This window comes from Oncorhynchus kisutch, linkage group LG5 (assembly GCF_002021735.2).
Source record: "Oncorhynchus kisutch isolate 150728-3 linkage group LG5, Okis_V2, whole genome shotgun sequence".
In the NCBI taxonomy this organism is placed as follows: domain Eukaryota; kingdom Metazoa; phylum Chordata; class Actinopteri; order Salmoniformes; family Salmonidae; genus Oncorhynchus; species Oncorhynchus kisutch.
The window spans coordinates 69,722,884-69,739,770 of NC_034178.2; the positions used below are offsets into that span (position 1 = coordinate 69,722,884).

General features: G+C 45.0%; 1 protein-coding gene across 1 annotated transcript in view; it reads left to right on the plus strand.

Moving 5' to 3' along the window:
* The window catches only part of LOC109881347 (semaphorin-3D), a 164,883-nt gene that overhangs the window by 108,939 nt on the left and 39,057 nt on the right, over positions 1 to 16,887 (plus strand). The window contains exons 5-10 of the mRNA XM_031825737.1: positions 358 to 477; positions 4,544 to 4,637; positions 6,277 to 6,405; positions 7,037 to 7,179; positions 8,437 to 8,551; positions 8,806 to 8,875. Of these exons, the coding sequence (XP_031681597.1) occupies positions 358 to 477; positions 4,544 to 4,637; positions 6,277 to 6,405; positions 7,037 to 7,179; positions 8,437 to 8,551; positions 8,806 to 8,875 (671 nt within the window). The remainder of the gene's footprint in view (positions 1 to 357; positions 478 to 4,543; positions 4,638 to 6,276; positions 6,406 to 7,036; positions 7,180 to 8,436; positions 8,552 to 8,805; positions 8,876 to 16,887) is intronic.

Here is a 16,887-nt window from a genome sequence, read left to right on the forward strand (position 1 = left end):
AACAACCTGAGGAGACAGGACGTTCTAATCTGACAAGGTTCAATCAATTATTATTGGTGGATTTCTTCATAAATAATCGGCCCCGAGGCAAAGATAGCGAACGGGTTAAATGAGGCTTGTGGGTAGAGGAACAGGATTTAGGATGGTCCTCTTTAGCGCAGGTTGGTAGGGCACTTTCAACGCCATTATCAAGGGTTTGATTCTCACTGGGGCCACTCATACTGTCTGTCTGCACACACTTTTGGATAAAAGCGTCTTCTAAATGGCATTTATATTTAATGTTTAGTCTCTGTTAACTATGACAGTACTGTAGATGTGTGTCATGTATGTTTAATGTAAATCCTAACATTGTTTCAGACTGACTGCGCCAACTACGTGCGTCTCCTCCAGCCCTTCAATAAGACCCATGTGTACGTCTGTGGCACCGGGGCCTACCACCCACAATGCACCTACATAGACCTGGGACACAGCACTGAGGTGAGGAAAGGAGAGAGGGGAGGTGGGGGCATGTGTATGTCTGTGGCACCGGGGCCTACCACCCACAATGCACCTACATAGACCTGGGACACAGCACTGAGGTGAGGAAAGGAGAGAGGGGAGGTGGGGGCATGTGTATGTCTGTGGCACCGGGGCCTACCACCCACAATGCACCTACATAGACCTGGGACACAGCACTGAGGTGAGGAAAGGAGAGAGGGGAGGTGGGGGCATGTGTATGTCTGTGGCACCAGGGCCTACCACCCACAATGCACCTACATAGACCTGGGACACAGCACTGAGGTGAGGAAAGGAGAGACGGGGGGTGGGGGCATGTGTATGTCTGTGGCACCGGGGCCTACCACCCACAATGCACCTACATAGACCTGGGACACAGCACTGAGGTGAGGAAAGGAGAGACGGGGGGTGGGGGCATGTGTATGTCTGTGGCACCGGGGCCTACCACCCACAATGCACCTACATAGACCTGGGACACAGCACTGAGGTGAGGAAAGGAGAGAGGGGAGGGGAGAGGAGGCACATGTGTACGTCTGTACACTTTTGTTTATTATCTACTTCCTGTGCTTTGACAATGTTAACATATGTTTCCCATGCCAATAATCCAGTAGAGAGAGGCTCTGACTAAACTCTCTGTACCATCTCTGACTAAACTCTCTGTTCCATCTCTCTGACTAAACTCCCTGTACCATCTCTCTGACTAAACTCCCTGTTCCATCTCTTACTAAACTCTGACTAAACTCTCTGTTCCATTTCTCTGACTAAACTCCCTGTTCCATCTCTCTGACTAAACTATCTGTTCCATCTCTCTGACTAAACTCTCTGTTCCATCTCTCTGACTAAACTCTCTGTTCTATCTCTCTGACTAAACTCTCTGTTCTATCTCTCTGACTAAACTCTCTGTTCCATCTCTCTGACTAAACTCTCTGTTCCATCTCTCTGACTAAACTATCTGTTCCATCTCTCTGACTAAACTCTCTGTTCCATCTCTCTGACTAAACTCTCTGTTCTATCTCTCTGACTAAACTCTCTGTTCCATCTCTCTGACTAAACTCTCTGTTCCATCTCTCTGACTAAACTCTCTGTTCCATCTCTCTGACTAAACTCTCTGTTCCAGTAGAGGAGGCTAATGCTATTGCAGAGATGAAATTATTACATTGTGGTGGTTGAGATGGTTCTCTGTGGTAGAGGAGGCTAATGCTATTGTGGATGTGACATCATTCTCTGCAACGATCCACATATCAAATCAAATCAAATTTTATTGGTCACATACACATGTTTAGCAGATGTTATTGGTCACATACACATGTTTAGCAGATGTTATTGGTCACATACACATGTTTAGCAGATGTTATTGGTCACATACACATGTTTAGCAGATGTTATTGGTCACATACACATGTTTAGCAGATGTTATTGGTCACATACACATGTTTAGCAGATGTTATTGGTCACATACACATGTTTAGCAGATGTTATTGGTCACATACACATGTTTAGCAGATGTTATTGGTCACATACACATGTTTAGCAGATGTTATTGGTCACATACACATGTTTAGCAGATGTTATTGGTCACATACACATGTTTAGCAGATGTTATTGGTCACATACACATGTTTAGCAGATGTTATTGGTCACATACACATGTTTAGCAGATGTTATTGCAGGTGTCTCAAAATGCTTGTGTTTCTACCTTCAACAGTGCAGTAATATCTAACAAGTAATATCTAACAGTTTCACAACAATGCAAACAAATCTAAAGTATGGAATTAAGAATATATAAATATATGGATAAGCGATGTCAGAGCGGCATAGACTAAGATACAGTAGAATAGAATACAGTATGAGATAAGTAATGCAAAATATGTTAACATTATTAAAGTGACTAGTGTTCCACAGCGGTGCAGTTGCCGTACCAGGCGGTGATACAGCCCGGCTGGATGCTCTCAATTGTGCATCTGTAAAATGTTGTGAGGGTTTTAGGTCCCAAACCAACTTTGAGTTGCTGTTGCGCCTTCATCGACACACTGTCTGTGTGGGTGAACCATTTCAGTGTGTCCGTGACGTGTACGCCGAGGATCTTGATTCTTTCTACCTTCTCCACTGTGGTCCCGACTATGTGGATAGGGGGGTGCTCCCTCTGCTGTTTCCTGAAGTCCACGATCAGCTCCTTAGTTTTGTTGACATTGGGTGTGAGGTTATTTTCCTGACACCACACTCCAAGGACCCTCACCTCCTCCCTGTAGGCTGTCTCGTCATTGTTGGTAATCAGGCCTACTACTGTTGTGTCATCTGCAAACTTTAATGATTGAGTTGGAGGCGTGCATGGCCACGCAGTCATGGGTGAACATGGAGTACAGGAGGGGGCTGAGCACGGGCCCCTGTGTTGAGGATCAGCGAAGTGGAGGTGTTGTTTCCTACCTTCACCACCTGGGGGCGGACCGTTAGAAAGTCCAGGACCCAGTTGCACCGGGCGGGGTTCAGACCCAGGACCTCAAGCTTAATGATGAGCTTAGAGGGTACTATGGTGTTGAATGCTGAGCTGTAGTCAATGGACAGCAGTCTTACATAGGTATTCCTCTTGTCCAGATGGGATAGGGCAGTGTACAGTGTGATGGCGATTGCATCATCTGTGGATCTTTTGGGGCGGTAAGCAAATTGAAGTGGGTCTAGGGTGTCAGGTAAGGTAGAGGTGATATGATCCTTGACTAGTCTCTCAAAGCACTTCATGATGACAGAAGTGAGTGCTATGGGGCAATAATAATTTAGTTCAGTTACCTTTGCTTTCTTGGGCACAGGAACTATGGTGGCCATCTTGAAGCATGTGGGGACAGTAGACTGGGATAGGGAGAGTTTGAATATGTCCATAAACACTCCAGCCAGCTGGTCTGCGCATGCTCTGAGGACACGAGCTTAAACACTCTTAAATGTCTTACTCACGTTGGCCACGGAGAAGGAGACAGGCTGCGTCGGTGGCACTGTGTTATCCTCAGAGCGAAGGTGTTTAGTTTGTCCGGAAGCAAGATGTCCGTGTCTGTGACGTGGCTGGTTTTCCCCTTTGTAGTCCGTGATTGTCTGGAGACCCTGTCACATACGTCTCGTGTCTGAGCGACTCCACTTTGTCTCTATACTGACGTTTAGCCTGTTTGATTGCCTTACGGAAGGAATATCTACACTGTTTGTATTCTGCCATATTCCCAGTCACCATGCTTTCAGTTTGGCACGAGTGCTTTTAATAGTTTTAATAGTCACAGTAGGTACAACATATCCTATACATTTCCTGATAAACTCAGTTACCGTATCAGTGTATTCGTTAATGTTATTCTCAAAGGCTACCCGGAACATATCCCAGTCCGCATGATCAAAACAATCTTGAAGCGTGGATTCCGATTGGTCAGACTAGCATTGAATAGTCCTCAGCACGGGTACTTCCTGTTTGAGTTTCTGCCTATAGGAAGGGAGGGGCAAGTCGTGGTCAGATTTGCCGAATGGAGGGCTGGAGGGCTGGGAGGGCATCCCAGAAGTTGGAGTAGCAGTAGTTGAGTGTTTTAGCAGCGCGAGAACTACAGTCGATGTGTTGATAGAACGTCTATAGAGTTTTCCTCAAATTTTCTTTGTTAAAATCCACAGCTACAATAAATGCAGCCTCAGGATATGTTGTTTCCTGTTTGCATAAAGTCCAGTGAAGTTCTTTGAGGGCCGTCATGGTATCGGATTGAGGGGGAATATACACAGCTGAGACTATAACCGAAGAGAATTGTCTTGGGAGGTAATACGGTCGGCATTTGATTGTGAGGTATTCTACATCGAGTGAACAAAAGGACTTGAGTTCCTGTATGTTATCACAATCACACCATGAGTAGTTAATCATGAAATATATATCCCTGCCCTTCTTCTTCCCGGAGAGATATTTATTCCTGTCTGCGCGATCAAATGAGAACCCAACTGGCTGTATGATCTCAGACGGTATATCCCATAAAATAGAACATAACATGAGTAGAATATAATTATATCGAATCTCTGTGGTTCTCTGTGGGTCTCCTAGGAGCCGTTGTTCCGTCTGCAGAGCCATGCTGTGGAGTCTGGACGGGGGAAATGTCCCTTTAGTCCACGGGAACCCTTCACCGCCAGGCTCACCGGTAAGTCATATACAAATACAATGTCCACATACAAAACCCTTGTAGTGACATACAGAACGTTGACAGGCACACGTGCTATATTTTCAGTATTTGAAGAGCATGACCAGGCTCACTGGTAAGTAAGTTAATATGGAAAATATTGACATTAAGGAGACCATTTCCTCCACAATGACTTACAGAACTGTTAACGCTGACTGTGACACACAATATTCAATATGTGACCGATGCGGTAATCAAACCCACCCTTCCAGCCTCCAGAAATGGTGTGACCAGGAAGGGAGTTAGAGGAGAGAACCACATGATTTAGTTCTCACATAGTTTGAAGTGGACGTAAATCCCGCCAGACCCCAGTACATAAAACATATGGTTCATAATTAGGGACAACAGAGTTAGTTGCTACCACTGGGAATGAGGTCCTGCTCTGTGCGTTTTAGGAGTTCTATGGTACCTCTCTATGTGATTGAATAGCCATAAGTATTTGCTGAATTCCATATTCACACAGGCTATATATTATATAAACAATATACTGTCCAATAAATATGACAGACATATTTCATAATAATACATTTTGATATACATTTTCTTTTCCAAAAGGGTATAGCTGTAAATATATATAGTTTCCAAAACAATGAAACCGACCCATTTTACTCTTAGCCTTGTCAACCAGCCAGATTGATGCGTTCAACCAAATTGACTCTACCTTGATGAGGGTCTTATGAAGATGTGTATGTATGTATGTATGTATGTATGTATGTATGTATGTATGTATGTATGTATGTATGTATGTATGTATGTACAGTATGTATGTATGTATGTATGTACAGTATGTATGTATGTATGTACAGTATGTATGTACAGTATGTATGTACAGTATGTATGTATGTATGTATGTATGTACAGTATGTATACATGTATGTATGTATGTATGTATGTACAGTATGTATGTATGTATGTACAGTATGTATACATGTATGTATGTATGTATGTATGTATGTACAGTATGTATGTATGTATGTATGTATGTATGTATGTACAGTATGTATACATGTATGTATGTATGTATGTATGTATGTATGTATGTATGTACAGTATGTATGTATGTACAGTATGTATGTATGTATGTATGTATGTATGTATGTATGTACAGTATGTATGTATGTATATATGTATACATGTATGTATGTATGTGTGTGTGTATGTATGTATGTATGTATGTATATATGTATACATGTATGTATGTATGTATGTATGTATGTATGTATGTATGTATGTATGTACAGTATGTATGTACAGTATGTATGTATGTATGTATGTATGTATGTATGTATGTATGTATGTATGTATGTACAGTATGTATGTACAGTATGTATGTACAGTATGTATGTATGTATGTATGTATGTACAGTATGTATGTATGTACAGTATGTATGTATGTATGTATGTATGTACAGTATGTATGTACAGTATGTATGTACAGTATGTATGTATGTATGTATGTATGTATGTACAGTATGTATGTATGTACAGTATGTATGTATGTATGTATGTATGTATGTATGTATGTATGTATAGTATGTATGTATGTATGTATGTATGTATGTATGTTTTAAGCCAAACCCCATCCCAATCTCACCCCTAGATGGAGATTTGTATGCGGGGACGTCGGTGGATTTTATGGGTACCAACGCAGCTATATTCCGTACCTCTGTGCACAGCAGCAACCAGCACTATATACGCACTGAGGCCTACCAGGACCACTGGCTCAATGGTGAGATGCAGAAGACAGAAGAAGAAGTCTCTATGGCAGTTGTCAAAAGATTTCCTAATTATATGTACTCAGCTAGGTCGTAGGCACAAGCCTCAACCGTTATCCTTAACTCACCCAATTCGGGATTCTTGCCATTCTTCTCTTCATTTCAAGGAGGCAAATCACTCCAAGTCATTATTTTACGTTTATGTCTAAGACAAAACGTCCAATACTGAAGTGAGTTGATGAGTCCTCATCGTGATATCCTTTGTTTCTCCCATGCAGAGCCTTAGTTTGTGGGTTTCTTCTCCATTCCAGACACTCATCGTGTTCTAGACTGTTCTAAAGGGTTCCTACAGATGTAGGATCTTAATTTTAGCCAATTTGTTACAGCAGGAATATAATCCTGCAGCAACAGAAAATGTGAGTTATGTGGATTAGAATTAATGGACATTTTTCGTAAGGGGATGTCTGAAATGTCAAAGTGGAAATCACAAACTTTAGAATCCTTTTTAAACCTCAAATACACTACAAGTTTAAAATATCCTGCAATGCAGGAATGTTATCCTGCAACAGGGGTGATCAAATTAAGATCCTACATCTGTATACTGTATTATCCTACTCACCATGATATAATTTCCTCCCCATGCAGAGCCAGAGTTTGTGGGTTCCTTCTCCATTCCAGACACACAAAGTGTGGACGATGACAAGGTTTACTTCTTCTTAAAGGAGACAGCTGTAGAGTCCAGCCAGTGGGACAAGAGGGTTTACAGTAGAGTGGCACGCATCTGCAAGGTAAATAGGAATTCGCTACAATATTTTCACAAAGGGCTTGACAGCAGAGCCTACAGTAACAGATCCTTATGTAACAGATCCTACAGTAACAGATCCTACAGTAACAGATCCTACAGTAACATCAGATCCTACAGTAACAGATCCTACAGTAACAGATCCTTATGTAACAGATCCTACAGTAACAGATCCTACAGTAACAGATCCTACAGTAACATCAGATCCTACAGTATCAGATCCTACAGTAACAGATCCTACAGTAACATCAGATCCTACAGTAACATCAGATCCTACAGTAACAGATCCTACAGTAACAGCAGATCCTACAGTAACAGATCCTACAGTAACAGATCCTACAGTAACATCAGATCCTACAGTAACAGATCCTACAGTAACAGATCCTACAGTAACAGAGCCTACAGTAACATCAGAGCCTACAGTAACAGCAGATCCTACAGTAACATCAGATCCTACAGTAACAGATTCTACAGTAACAGATTCTACAGTAACAGATCCTACAGTAACAGAGCCTACAGTAACATCAGAGCCTACAGTAACAGCAGATCCTACAGTAACAGCAGAGCCTACAGTAACATCAGATCCTACAGTAACATCAGATCCTACAGTAACAGCAGATCATACAGTAACAGCAGATCCTACAGTAACAGCAGATCCTACAGTAACAACAGATCCTACAGTAACAGCAGATCCTACAGTAACAGATCCTACAGTAACAGAGCCTACAGTAACATCAGAGCCTACAGTGACATCAGAGCCTACAGTAACATCAGAGCCTACAGTAACAGCAGATCCTACAGTAACAACAGATCCTACAGTAACAGATCCTACAGTAACAGAGCCTACAGTAACATCAGAGCCTACAGTGACATCAGAGCCTACAGTAACATCAGAGCCTACAGTAACAGCATATCCTACAGTAACAGCAGATCATATATTAACAGCAGATCCTATATTAACAGCAGATCCTACAGTAACAGCAGATCCCACAGTAACATCAGATCCTACAGTAACAGCAGATCCTACAGTAACAGATCCTACAGTAACAGAGATTCTACAGTAACAGCAGTCTACAGTAACAGCCGATCCTACAGTAATATCAGATCATACAGTAACATCAGATCCTACAGTAACAGCAGATCCTACAGAGACCGATTTGAATGATAGTAGTGAGACTAAAAGTACCTAACTGAGAGATATGTAGGTGTTGGTTTCATGTCTGATCTCTGTGTCTCCTGTTAGAATGACGTTGGAGGGAAGAGGAGTCTGATTAACCGTTGGAGTACCTTCCTCAAGGCCCGTCTGGTGTGTTCTGTACCAGGACCTGGGGGACTGGACACACAGTTTGATGAGCTCGGTACTCTTTATCTACACCCCCAAATTTTTTTATTAACATTTACATTTGTATTATCATGACTTTGATAAGAGGAAATTATTGAATTGTTTGTTTAGTGGTTTGGTTTTCTGGCTTGTAACTTTTTCACTTTTGATTGCCAGTGTTTCGGGGTACAATGTACTGGTAAAATGAGTACAGGTCATTATGCTAGCATGATAAGGTATTCGTTTTGTTAATTGTCTCTGACTGTGGTTCCCCACTGTGATTCATTTCAGACGATATCTTCATTCTGGAGACCAAAGACGACCAGAACCCTGTCATCTACGGAGTTTTCTCAACCTCCAGGTGAGTTTGGGCTTTAAACATTTCACAACAAATATTATTGTACGATTCATATGATTCATTTTATGACAATAACTGACAATGATTTAATGACTGGTTTTATTTTAAAGTGGAACTGACAGTGTTTTAATGAACTACTTTGCAGATGTGACACAAACAGACAATCATAATCTCAGTAAAAAAAAATCCTAGTTTAAGCTACAAAACTAGCTTTATAAGAGTTTTTAGAAAAAGGTTATATTCGACTCAAGAGTTCCATGACGTACACTAAGGCGTTGTTGGAGGAATACATGGATGTAGTTCAATGCATTATTTTTTAATTTTTAATTTCACCTTTATTTAACCAGGTAGGCTAGTTGAGAACAAGTTCTCATTTACAACTGCGACCTGGCCAAGATAAAGCAAAGCAGATGAATATATAATTCACCAATACATTTCTTGGTAGTCCAAAACATATTGCTGTCAGGTGGTAAATCACAGCTGGCCTGGTACATTGTTTGTCTCTCACTCTGTCTCCCAGCCAGGTGCAGGAGACTCCCTTCCTCCCTTCTCTCTCTCTCTCTTTCTCTCTCTGTCTTGTTCCATTCAGGAGGCACTGTTTATGTTTCAATGACTCAATATGTTTTAGCAAAAATGTACACATGTAAATAAGGCAGGGAATGTCAATCAAACTAGCAAGGTGAACGATCACTAGTCAGTAATAATGTGGCTAATGGTATAGTGTACGTGTCCAACACAAGGCCCGCGGTCCGAATAGGACACACCAGCCAGTCAACAGCTGAGGCATCTACTTTATCAAATTACAGACTGATGTGCTCCCAACAGTGAATTCAACTTGCTTTAGTCTGTCCGGTTTGCTGCTTGCAGCAGGGGGAAAGTGTACAGACACATGCCACAGTCCTAGCTAGTGACACATGCCACAGTCCTAGCTAGTGACACATGCCACAGTCCGAGCTAGTGACACATGCCACAGTCCTAGCTAGTGACACATGCCACAGTCCTAGCTAGTGACACATGCCACAGTCCGAGCTAGTGACACATGCCACAGTCCGAGCTAGTGACACATGCCACAGTCCTAGCTAGTGACACATGCCACAGTCCTAGCTAATGACACATGCCACAGTCCGAGCTAGTGACACATGCCACAGTCCTAGCTAGTGACACATGCCACAGTCCTAGCTAGTGACACATGCCACAGTCCGAGCTAGTGACACATGCCACAGTCCGAGCTAGTGACACATGCCACAGTCCTAGCTAGTGACACATGCCACAGTCCTAGCTAATGACACATGCCACAGTCCTAGCTAGTGACACATGCCACAGTCCTAGCTAGTGACACATGCCACAGTCCTAGCTAGTGACACATGCCACAGTCCTAGCTAGTGACACATGCCACAGTCCTAGCTAGTGACACATGCCACAGTCCTAGCTAGTGACACATGCCACAGTCCTAGCTAGTGACACATGCCACAGTCCTAGCTAGTGACACATGCCACAGTCCTAGCTAGTGACACATGCCACAGTCCTAGCTAGTGACACATGCCACAGTCCTAGCTAGTGACACATGCCACAGTCCTAGCTAGTGACACATGCCACAGTCCTAGCTAGTGACACATGCCACAGTCCTAGCTAATGACACATGCCACAGTCCTAGCTAGTGACACATGCCACAGTCCGAGCTAGTGACACATGCCACAGTCCTAGCTAGTGACACATGCCACAGTCCGAGCTAGTGACACATGCCACAGTCCTAGCTAGTGACACATGCCACAGTCCTAGCTAGTGACACATGCCACAGTCCTAGCTAGTGACACATGCCACAGTCCTAGCTAGTGACACATGCCACAGTCCTAGCTAGTGACACATGCCACAGTCCTAGCTAGTGACACATGCCACAGTCCTAGCTAGTGACACATGCCACAGTCCTAGCTAGTGACACATGCCACAGTCCGAGCTAGTGACACATGCCACAGTCCGAGCTAGTGACACATGCCACAGTCCTATCTAGTGACACATGCCACAGTCCTAGCTAGTGACACATGCCACAGTCCTAGCTAGTGACACATACCACAGTCCGAGCTAGTGACACATGCCACAGTCCGAGCTAGTGACACATGCCACAGTCCTAGCTAGTGACACATGCCACAGTCCTAGCTAGTGACACATGCCACAGTCCTAGCTAGTGACACATGCCACAGTCCTAGCTAGTGACACATGCCACAGTCCTAGCTAGTGACACATGCACAGTCCTAGCTAGTGACACAGCCACAGTCCTAGCTAGTGACACATGCCACAGTCCTAGCTAGTGACACATGCCACAGTCCTAGCTAGGCTACTAAAATGGTGCAGTCTGACTTCGTTTTTTTAACGCTTGAAATTTAATAACCAAAAAACTAAACCTGCAACGACACACCAGGCAAAGGAGGAACATGTAGGCCTATCACAGCAACATTAGAGAAGTAGCCTTGGCTGGCTACTCAACAGCTACCGCACGGCAAGCGCTAAGAGAGCACCAAGTCTAGGACCAAAAGGCTACCCAACAGCTACCACACGGCAAGCGCTACCAGAGCACCAAGTCTAGGACAAAAAAGACTACTGAACAATTACTAAAAATCGTCATCGGACAATTTACATTGCCCCCCCTCCCCTCCCCTCCTTGTTGTACACTGCTGCTACTCGCTGTTTATTATTACTCTACCTTGATTTCAACAAGGAACGCAGGCTGAGGCCAAGGTCTCTTTTACAGCTGGGCCCCACGTGTTACATGTTAATCGTTGTACCTAAACTGTACGTGTTAAGTAACAGTTACAAGCCATATAAAAACACTAAATATTTTAAATGAGCGACAAGAGTCTCAGGTTGAAGTTTAGTCTGCAGGCTTATTCCATTAGGCAAGGAGAGTAACAGGAAAAGGCAGCCATACCCAACTCTGTGGAAACCGCATGGGCCTCAAGTGGAATCCATGTTTGAGACCTGGTTTTAGGAATTATAATTATAATGTTGATGAGTGATGATAAATAAGAAGGTAGTTTATTCAGAAGTGCTTTATAGACAAACACGAGAGAGCATGTTGTTCTCGTCTCACGGACAGTGAAGTCCATAGTTATTATCAAATCAAATGTATTTATATAGCCCTTCGTACATCAGCTGATATCTCAAAGTGCTGTACAGAAACCCAGCCAAAAACCCCAAACAGCAAGCAATGCAGGTGTCGAAGCACCTGCATAGTGCATAGTCACTTCACCCCCACCTACATGTACAGATTACCTCAACTAGCCTGTACCCCTGCACACTGACTCGGTACCTGTGCCCCCTGTATATAGCCTCCACATTGACTCGGTACCAGTGCCCCCTGTATATAGCCTCCACATTGACTCTGTACCAGTACCCCCTGTATATAGCCTCCACACTGACTCTGTACCGGTGCCCCCTGTATATAGCCTCCACATTGACTCTGTACCTGTTCCCCCTGTATATAGCCTCCACATTGACTCTGTACCGGTACCCCCCTGTATATAGCCTCCACATTGACTCTGTACCGGTACCCCCTGTATATAGCCTCCACATTGACTCTGTACCGGCACCCCCTGTATATAGCCTCCACATTGACTCTGTACCGGTACCCCCTGTATATAGCCTCCACATTGACTCTGTACCGGTACCCCCTGTATATAGCCTCCACATTGACTCTGTACCGGTACCCCCTGTATATAGCCTCCACATTGACTCTGTACCGGTACCCCCTGTATATAGCCTCCACATTGACTCTGTACAGGTACCCCCTGTATATAGCCTCCACATTGACTCTGTACCGGTACCCCTGTATATAGCCTCCACATTGACTCTGTACCTATACCCCCTGTATATAGCCTCCACATTGACTCTGTACCGGTACCCCCTGTATATAGCCTCCACACTGACTCTGTACCGTAACACCCTGTATATATCCTCCACATTGACTCTGTACCGGTACCCCCCTGTATATAGCCTCCACACTGACTCTGTACCGGTACCCCCCTGTATATAGCCTCCACACTGACTCTGTACCGTAACACCCTGTATATAGCCTCCACACTGACTCTGTACCGTACCACCCTGTATATAGCCTCCACATTGACTCTGTACGGTAACACCCTGTATATAGCCTCCACACTGACTCTGTACCGTACCACCCTGTATATAGCCTCCACACTGACTCTGTACCGGTACCCCCTGTATATAGCCTCCACATTGACTCTGTACCGGTACCCCCCTGTATATAACCTCCACATTGACTCTGTACCGGTACCCCCCTGTATATAGCCATATTCAACCAGTGACCCATACAGTAATACTGTAGTCAACCACACCAGTGACCCATACAGTAATACTGTATTCAACCAGTGACCCATACAGTAATACTGTATTCAACTAGTGAATACAGTAGAGGTCAAGGCAGGCAGAACGGTCAGGCAGGCAGGTACAGAGTGGTAGACAGGCTTGAGGTCAAGGCAGACAGAATGGTCAGGCAGGCGGGTACAGAGTCCAGAAACAGGCCAAAACCGGAAGGACTAGAAAAAAGAGAATAGAAGCAGGAGTACGGGAAAACATGCTGGTTGACTTGAACATACAAAAAGAACTGGCACAGAAAGACAGGAAACACAGGGATAAATACACTGGGGAAAATAAGAGACACCTGGAGGGGGTGGAGACAATCACAAGGACAGGTGAAACAGATCAGGGTGTGACAGAAATGTATTTGGCAGGCAGGCAGGCAAGTTCCCATTCAGTTATCAAAACATGGGTTGGGACAAGCACGCTTTGGCAGGCAAGCTGCAGAAGGACGAGCTACTGGAAAAAGTTTGAGATGGTTTATCAACTGTTCCCTCGTTAGATTTGAGCTCATTTCGCTCTGGCTAACATTAGTTGTTGATCTTGTTGTTGTTGATGCGCTTAGGCAACTGAGGGAGAGAGAGCCTAACTTTTCATGGTTGTTTGATCAATAGGAAAAAAAAAAAAAGTTCCCAAATGTAAGAGGACTCCTGTGGTGTTTTACATATTTTCAGAAATCCATTCAGGTGTATTTTTGTCTATTTTGATAAATGAGTTCTAGTGATCTAAAGTCATGCTGTTGTTTACTTCCTGTAAACACGCGGTCCAGTTGAAATTGAACGATGGCAGGCCCGTGTTGCATATAGGCTGTAGTTCTGATTGGCTATGGCTCAACGGTCTGCATTCCCGGCTCTGGAAAAGACAGATGTTTTTTTACCAGGTTTCATTTACTGCGGTGTCTATTAATTAGGAAAATGACAAACTAGGTTGCTATAGAAATTTAACAAATGCCTTACTTTACGTAATTCCCAGACATTACATTAATTTACAAAATGACCAATCTAAGTGTTCGCTTGTCAGAAAATGTAAAACATATTCTTATTCTTCCTGGGTGTGCATATGAACAGATTTAAAAAATATTTAATGTTGCTTTAAACGCTGTCAGTTCCCCTTTTAAGAACTTAGAGGAAGTACACTTTCACTGTATTGCAGACCTTTTATCTGTGAACAAATGAAAATGTACGATTCTCAGTGAGAATCTCCCTAAAAGACAACAGAAACGTTGAAAGGATGTTCTCTAGTTCCTGAACAAAACAACCAGCCTGACACGTGCACTCTTCCATCCCCCTGACACGTGCACGCTCCCGTCTCAGGGCTGCAGTGACCCCAGGGGTTATTGAGGGGTCAGGGGTGGAGAGGCCCGGCTGGGTGTGTTATTGTAACCCACCCGGATACATGTTAACACTCTCTTACCCTTTCCACCCTCCTCTCCCCACCCTCCCTCTCTTTCTTTCCTTTTTCTATCTCCCCCTCTCTCGCTCTCTCTCTCTCTCTTTCCTATCTCCCCTCCTCTCCCCCCTCTCTCGCTCTCTCTCTCTCTGTCTCTTTCCTTTCCTCCCTCCCCTCCTCTCCCCCCCCCTCTCTCTCTGTCTCTTTCCTTTCCTATCTCCCCTCCTCTTCCCCTCTCTCTCTCTGTCTCTTTCATTTCCTATCTCCCCTCCTCTTCCCCCTCTCTCTCTGTCTCTTTCCTTTCCTATCTCCCCTCCTCTTCCCCCTCTCTCTCTGTCTCTTTCATTTCCTATCTCCCCTCCTCTTCCCCCTCTCTCTCTGTCTCTTTCATTTCCTATCTCCCCTCCTCTTCCCCCTCTCTCTCTGTCTCTTTCCTTTCCTATCTCCCCTCCTCTTCCCCCTCTCTCTCTGTCTCTTTCCTTTCCTATCTCCCCTCCTCTCCCCCCTCTCTCTCTCTGTCTCTTTCCTTTCCTATCTCCCCTCCTCTCCCCCCCCCTCTCTCTCTCTCTCATTTCCTATCTCCCCTCCTCTTCCCCTTCTCTCTCTGTCTCTTTCATTTCCCCCCCTCTCTCTCTCTGTCTCTTTCCTTTCCTATCTCCCCTCCTCTCCCCTCTCTATCTACCCTTTCCTATCTCCCCTCCTCTCCCCTCTCTCTCTGTCTCTTTCCTATCTCCCCTCCTCTCCTCTCCCCCTCTCTCTCTCTTTCCTTTCCTATCTCCCCTCCTCTCCTCTCCCCCTCTCTCTCTCTTTCCTTTCCTATCTCCCCTCTCCTCTCCCCCTCTCTCTCTCTTTCCTTTCCTATCTCCCCTCCTCTCCTCTCCCCTTCTCTCTCTCTTTCCTTTCCTATCTCCCCTCCTCTCCTCTCCCCCTCTCTCTCTCTTTCCTTTCCTATCTCCCCTCCTCTCCCCCTCTCTCTCTCTTTCCTTTCCTATCTCCCCTCCTCTCCTCTCCCCCTCTCTCTCTCTTTCCTTTCCTATCTCCTCTCCTCTCCCCCCTCTCTCTCTCTTTCCTTTCCTATCTCCTCTCCTCTACCCCTCTCTCTCTCTTTCCTTTCCTATCTCCTCTCCTCTCCCCCTCTCTCTCTTTCCTTTCCTTTCCTATCTCCCCTCCTCTCCTCTCCCCCTCTCTCTCTTTCCTTTCCTTTCCTATCTCCCCTCCTCTCCTCTCCCCTCTCTCTCTTTCCTTTCCTATCTCCCCCCCCCCCCCTCTCTCTCTTTCCTTTCCTATCTCCTCTCCCCCTCTCTCTCTCTTTCCTTTCCTATCTCCTCTCCCCCTCTCTCTCTCTTTCCCTTCCTATCTCCCCTCCTCTCCTCTCCCCCTCTTTCCTTTCCTATCTCCCCTCCTCTCCTCTCCCCTCGCTCTCTCTTTCCTTTCCTATCTCCCCTCTCCTCTCCCCTCTCTCTCTCTCTTTCCTTTCCTATCTCCTCTCCTCTCCCCCTCTCTCTCTCTTTCCTTTCCTATCTCCTCTCCTCTACCCCTCTCTCTCTCTTTCCTTTCCTATCTCCTCTCCTCTACCCCTCTCTCTCTCTTTCCTTTCCTATCTCCCCTCCTCTCCTCTCCCCCTCTCTCTCTCTTTCCTTTCCTATCTCCTCTCCCCCTCTCTCTTTCCTTTCCTATCTCCCCTCCCCCTCTCTCTCTCTTTCCTTTCCTATCTCCTCTCCCCCTCTCTCTCTCTTTCCTTTCCTATCTCCCCTCCTCTCCTCTCCCCCTCTTTCCTTTCCTATCTCCCCTCCTCTCCTCTCCCCCTCGCTCTCTCTTTCCTTTCCTATCTCCCCTCTCCTCTCCCCCTCTCTCTCTCTTTCCTTTCCTATCTCCTCTCCTCTCCCCCTCTCTCTCTCTTTCCTTTCCTATCTCCCCTCCTCTCCTCTCCCCCTCTCTCTCTCTTTCCTTTCCTATCTCCCCTCCTCTCCTCTCCCCCTCTCTCTCTCTTTCCTTTCCTATCTCCCCTCCTCTCCTCTCCCCCTCTCTCTCTCTTCCTTTCCTATCTCCCCTCCCCCTCTCTCTCTCTTTCCTTTCCTATCTCCCCTCCTCTCCTCTCCCCCTCTTTCCTTTCCTATCTCCCCTCCTCTCTCTCTCTTTCCTTTCCTATCTCCCCTCCTCTCCTCTCCCCCTCTCTCTCTCTTTCCTTTCCTATCTCCCCTCCTCTCCTCTCCCCTCTCTCTCTCTGTCTCTTTCTTACTCTGTGTTTTTTTCTT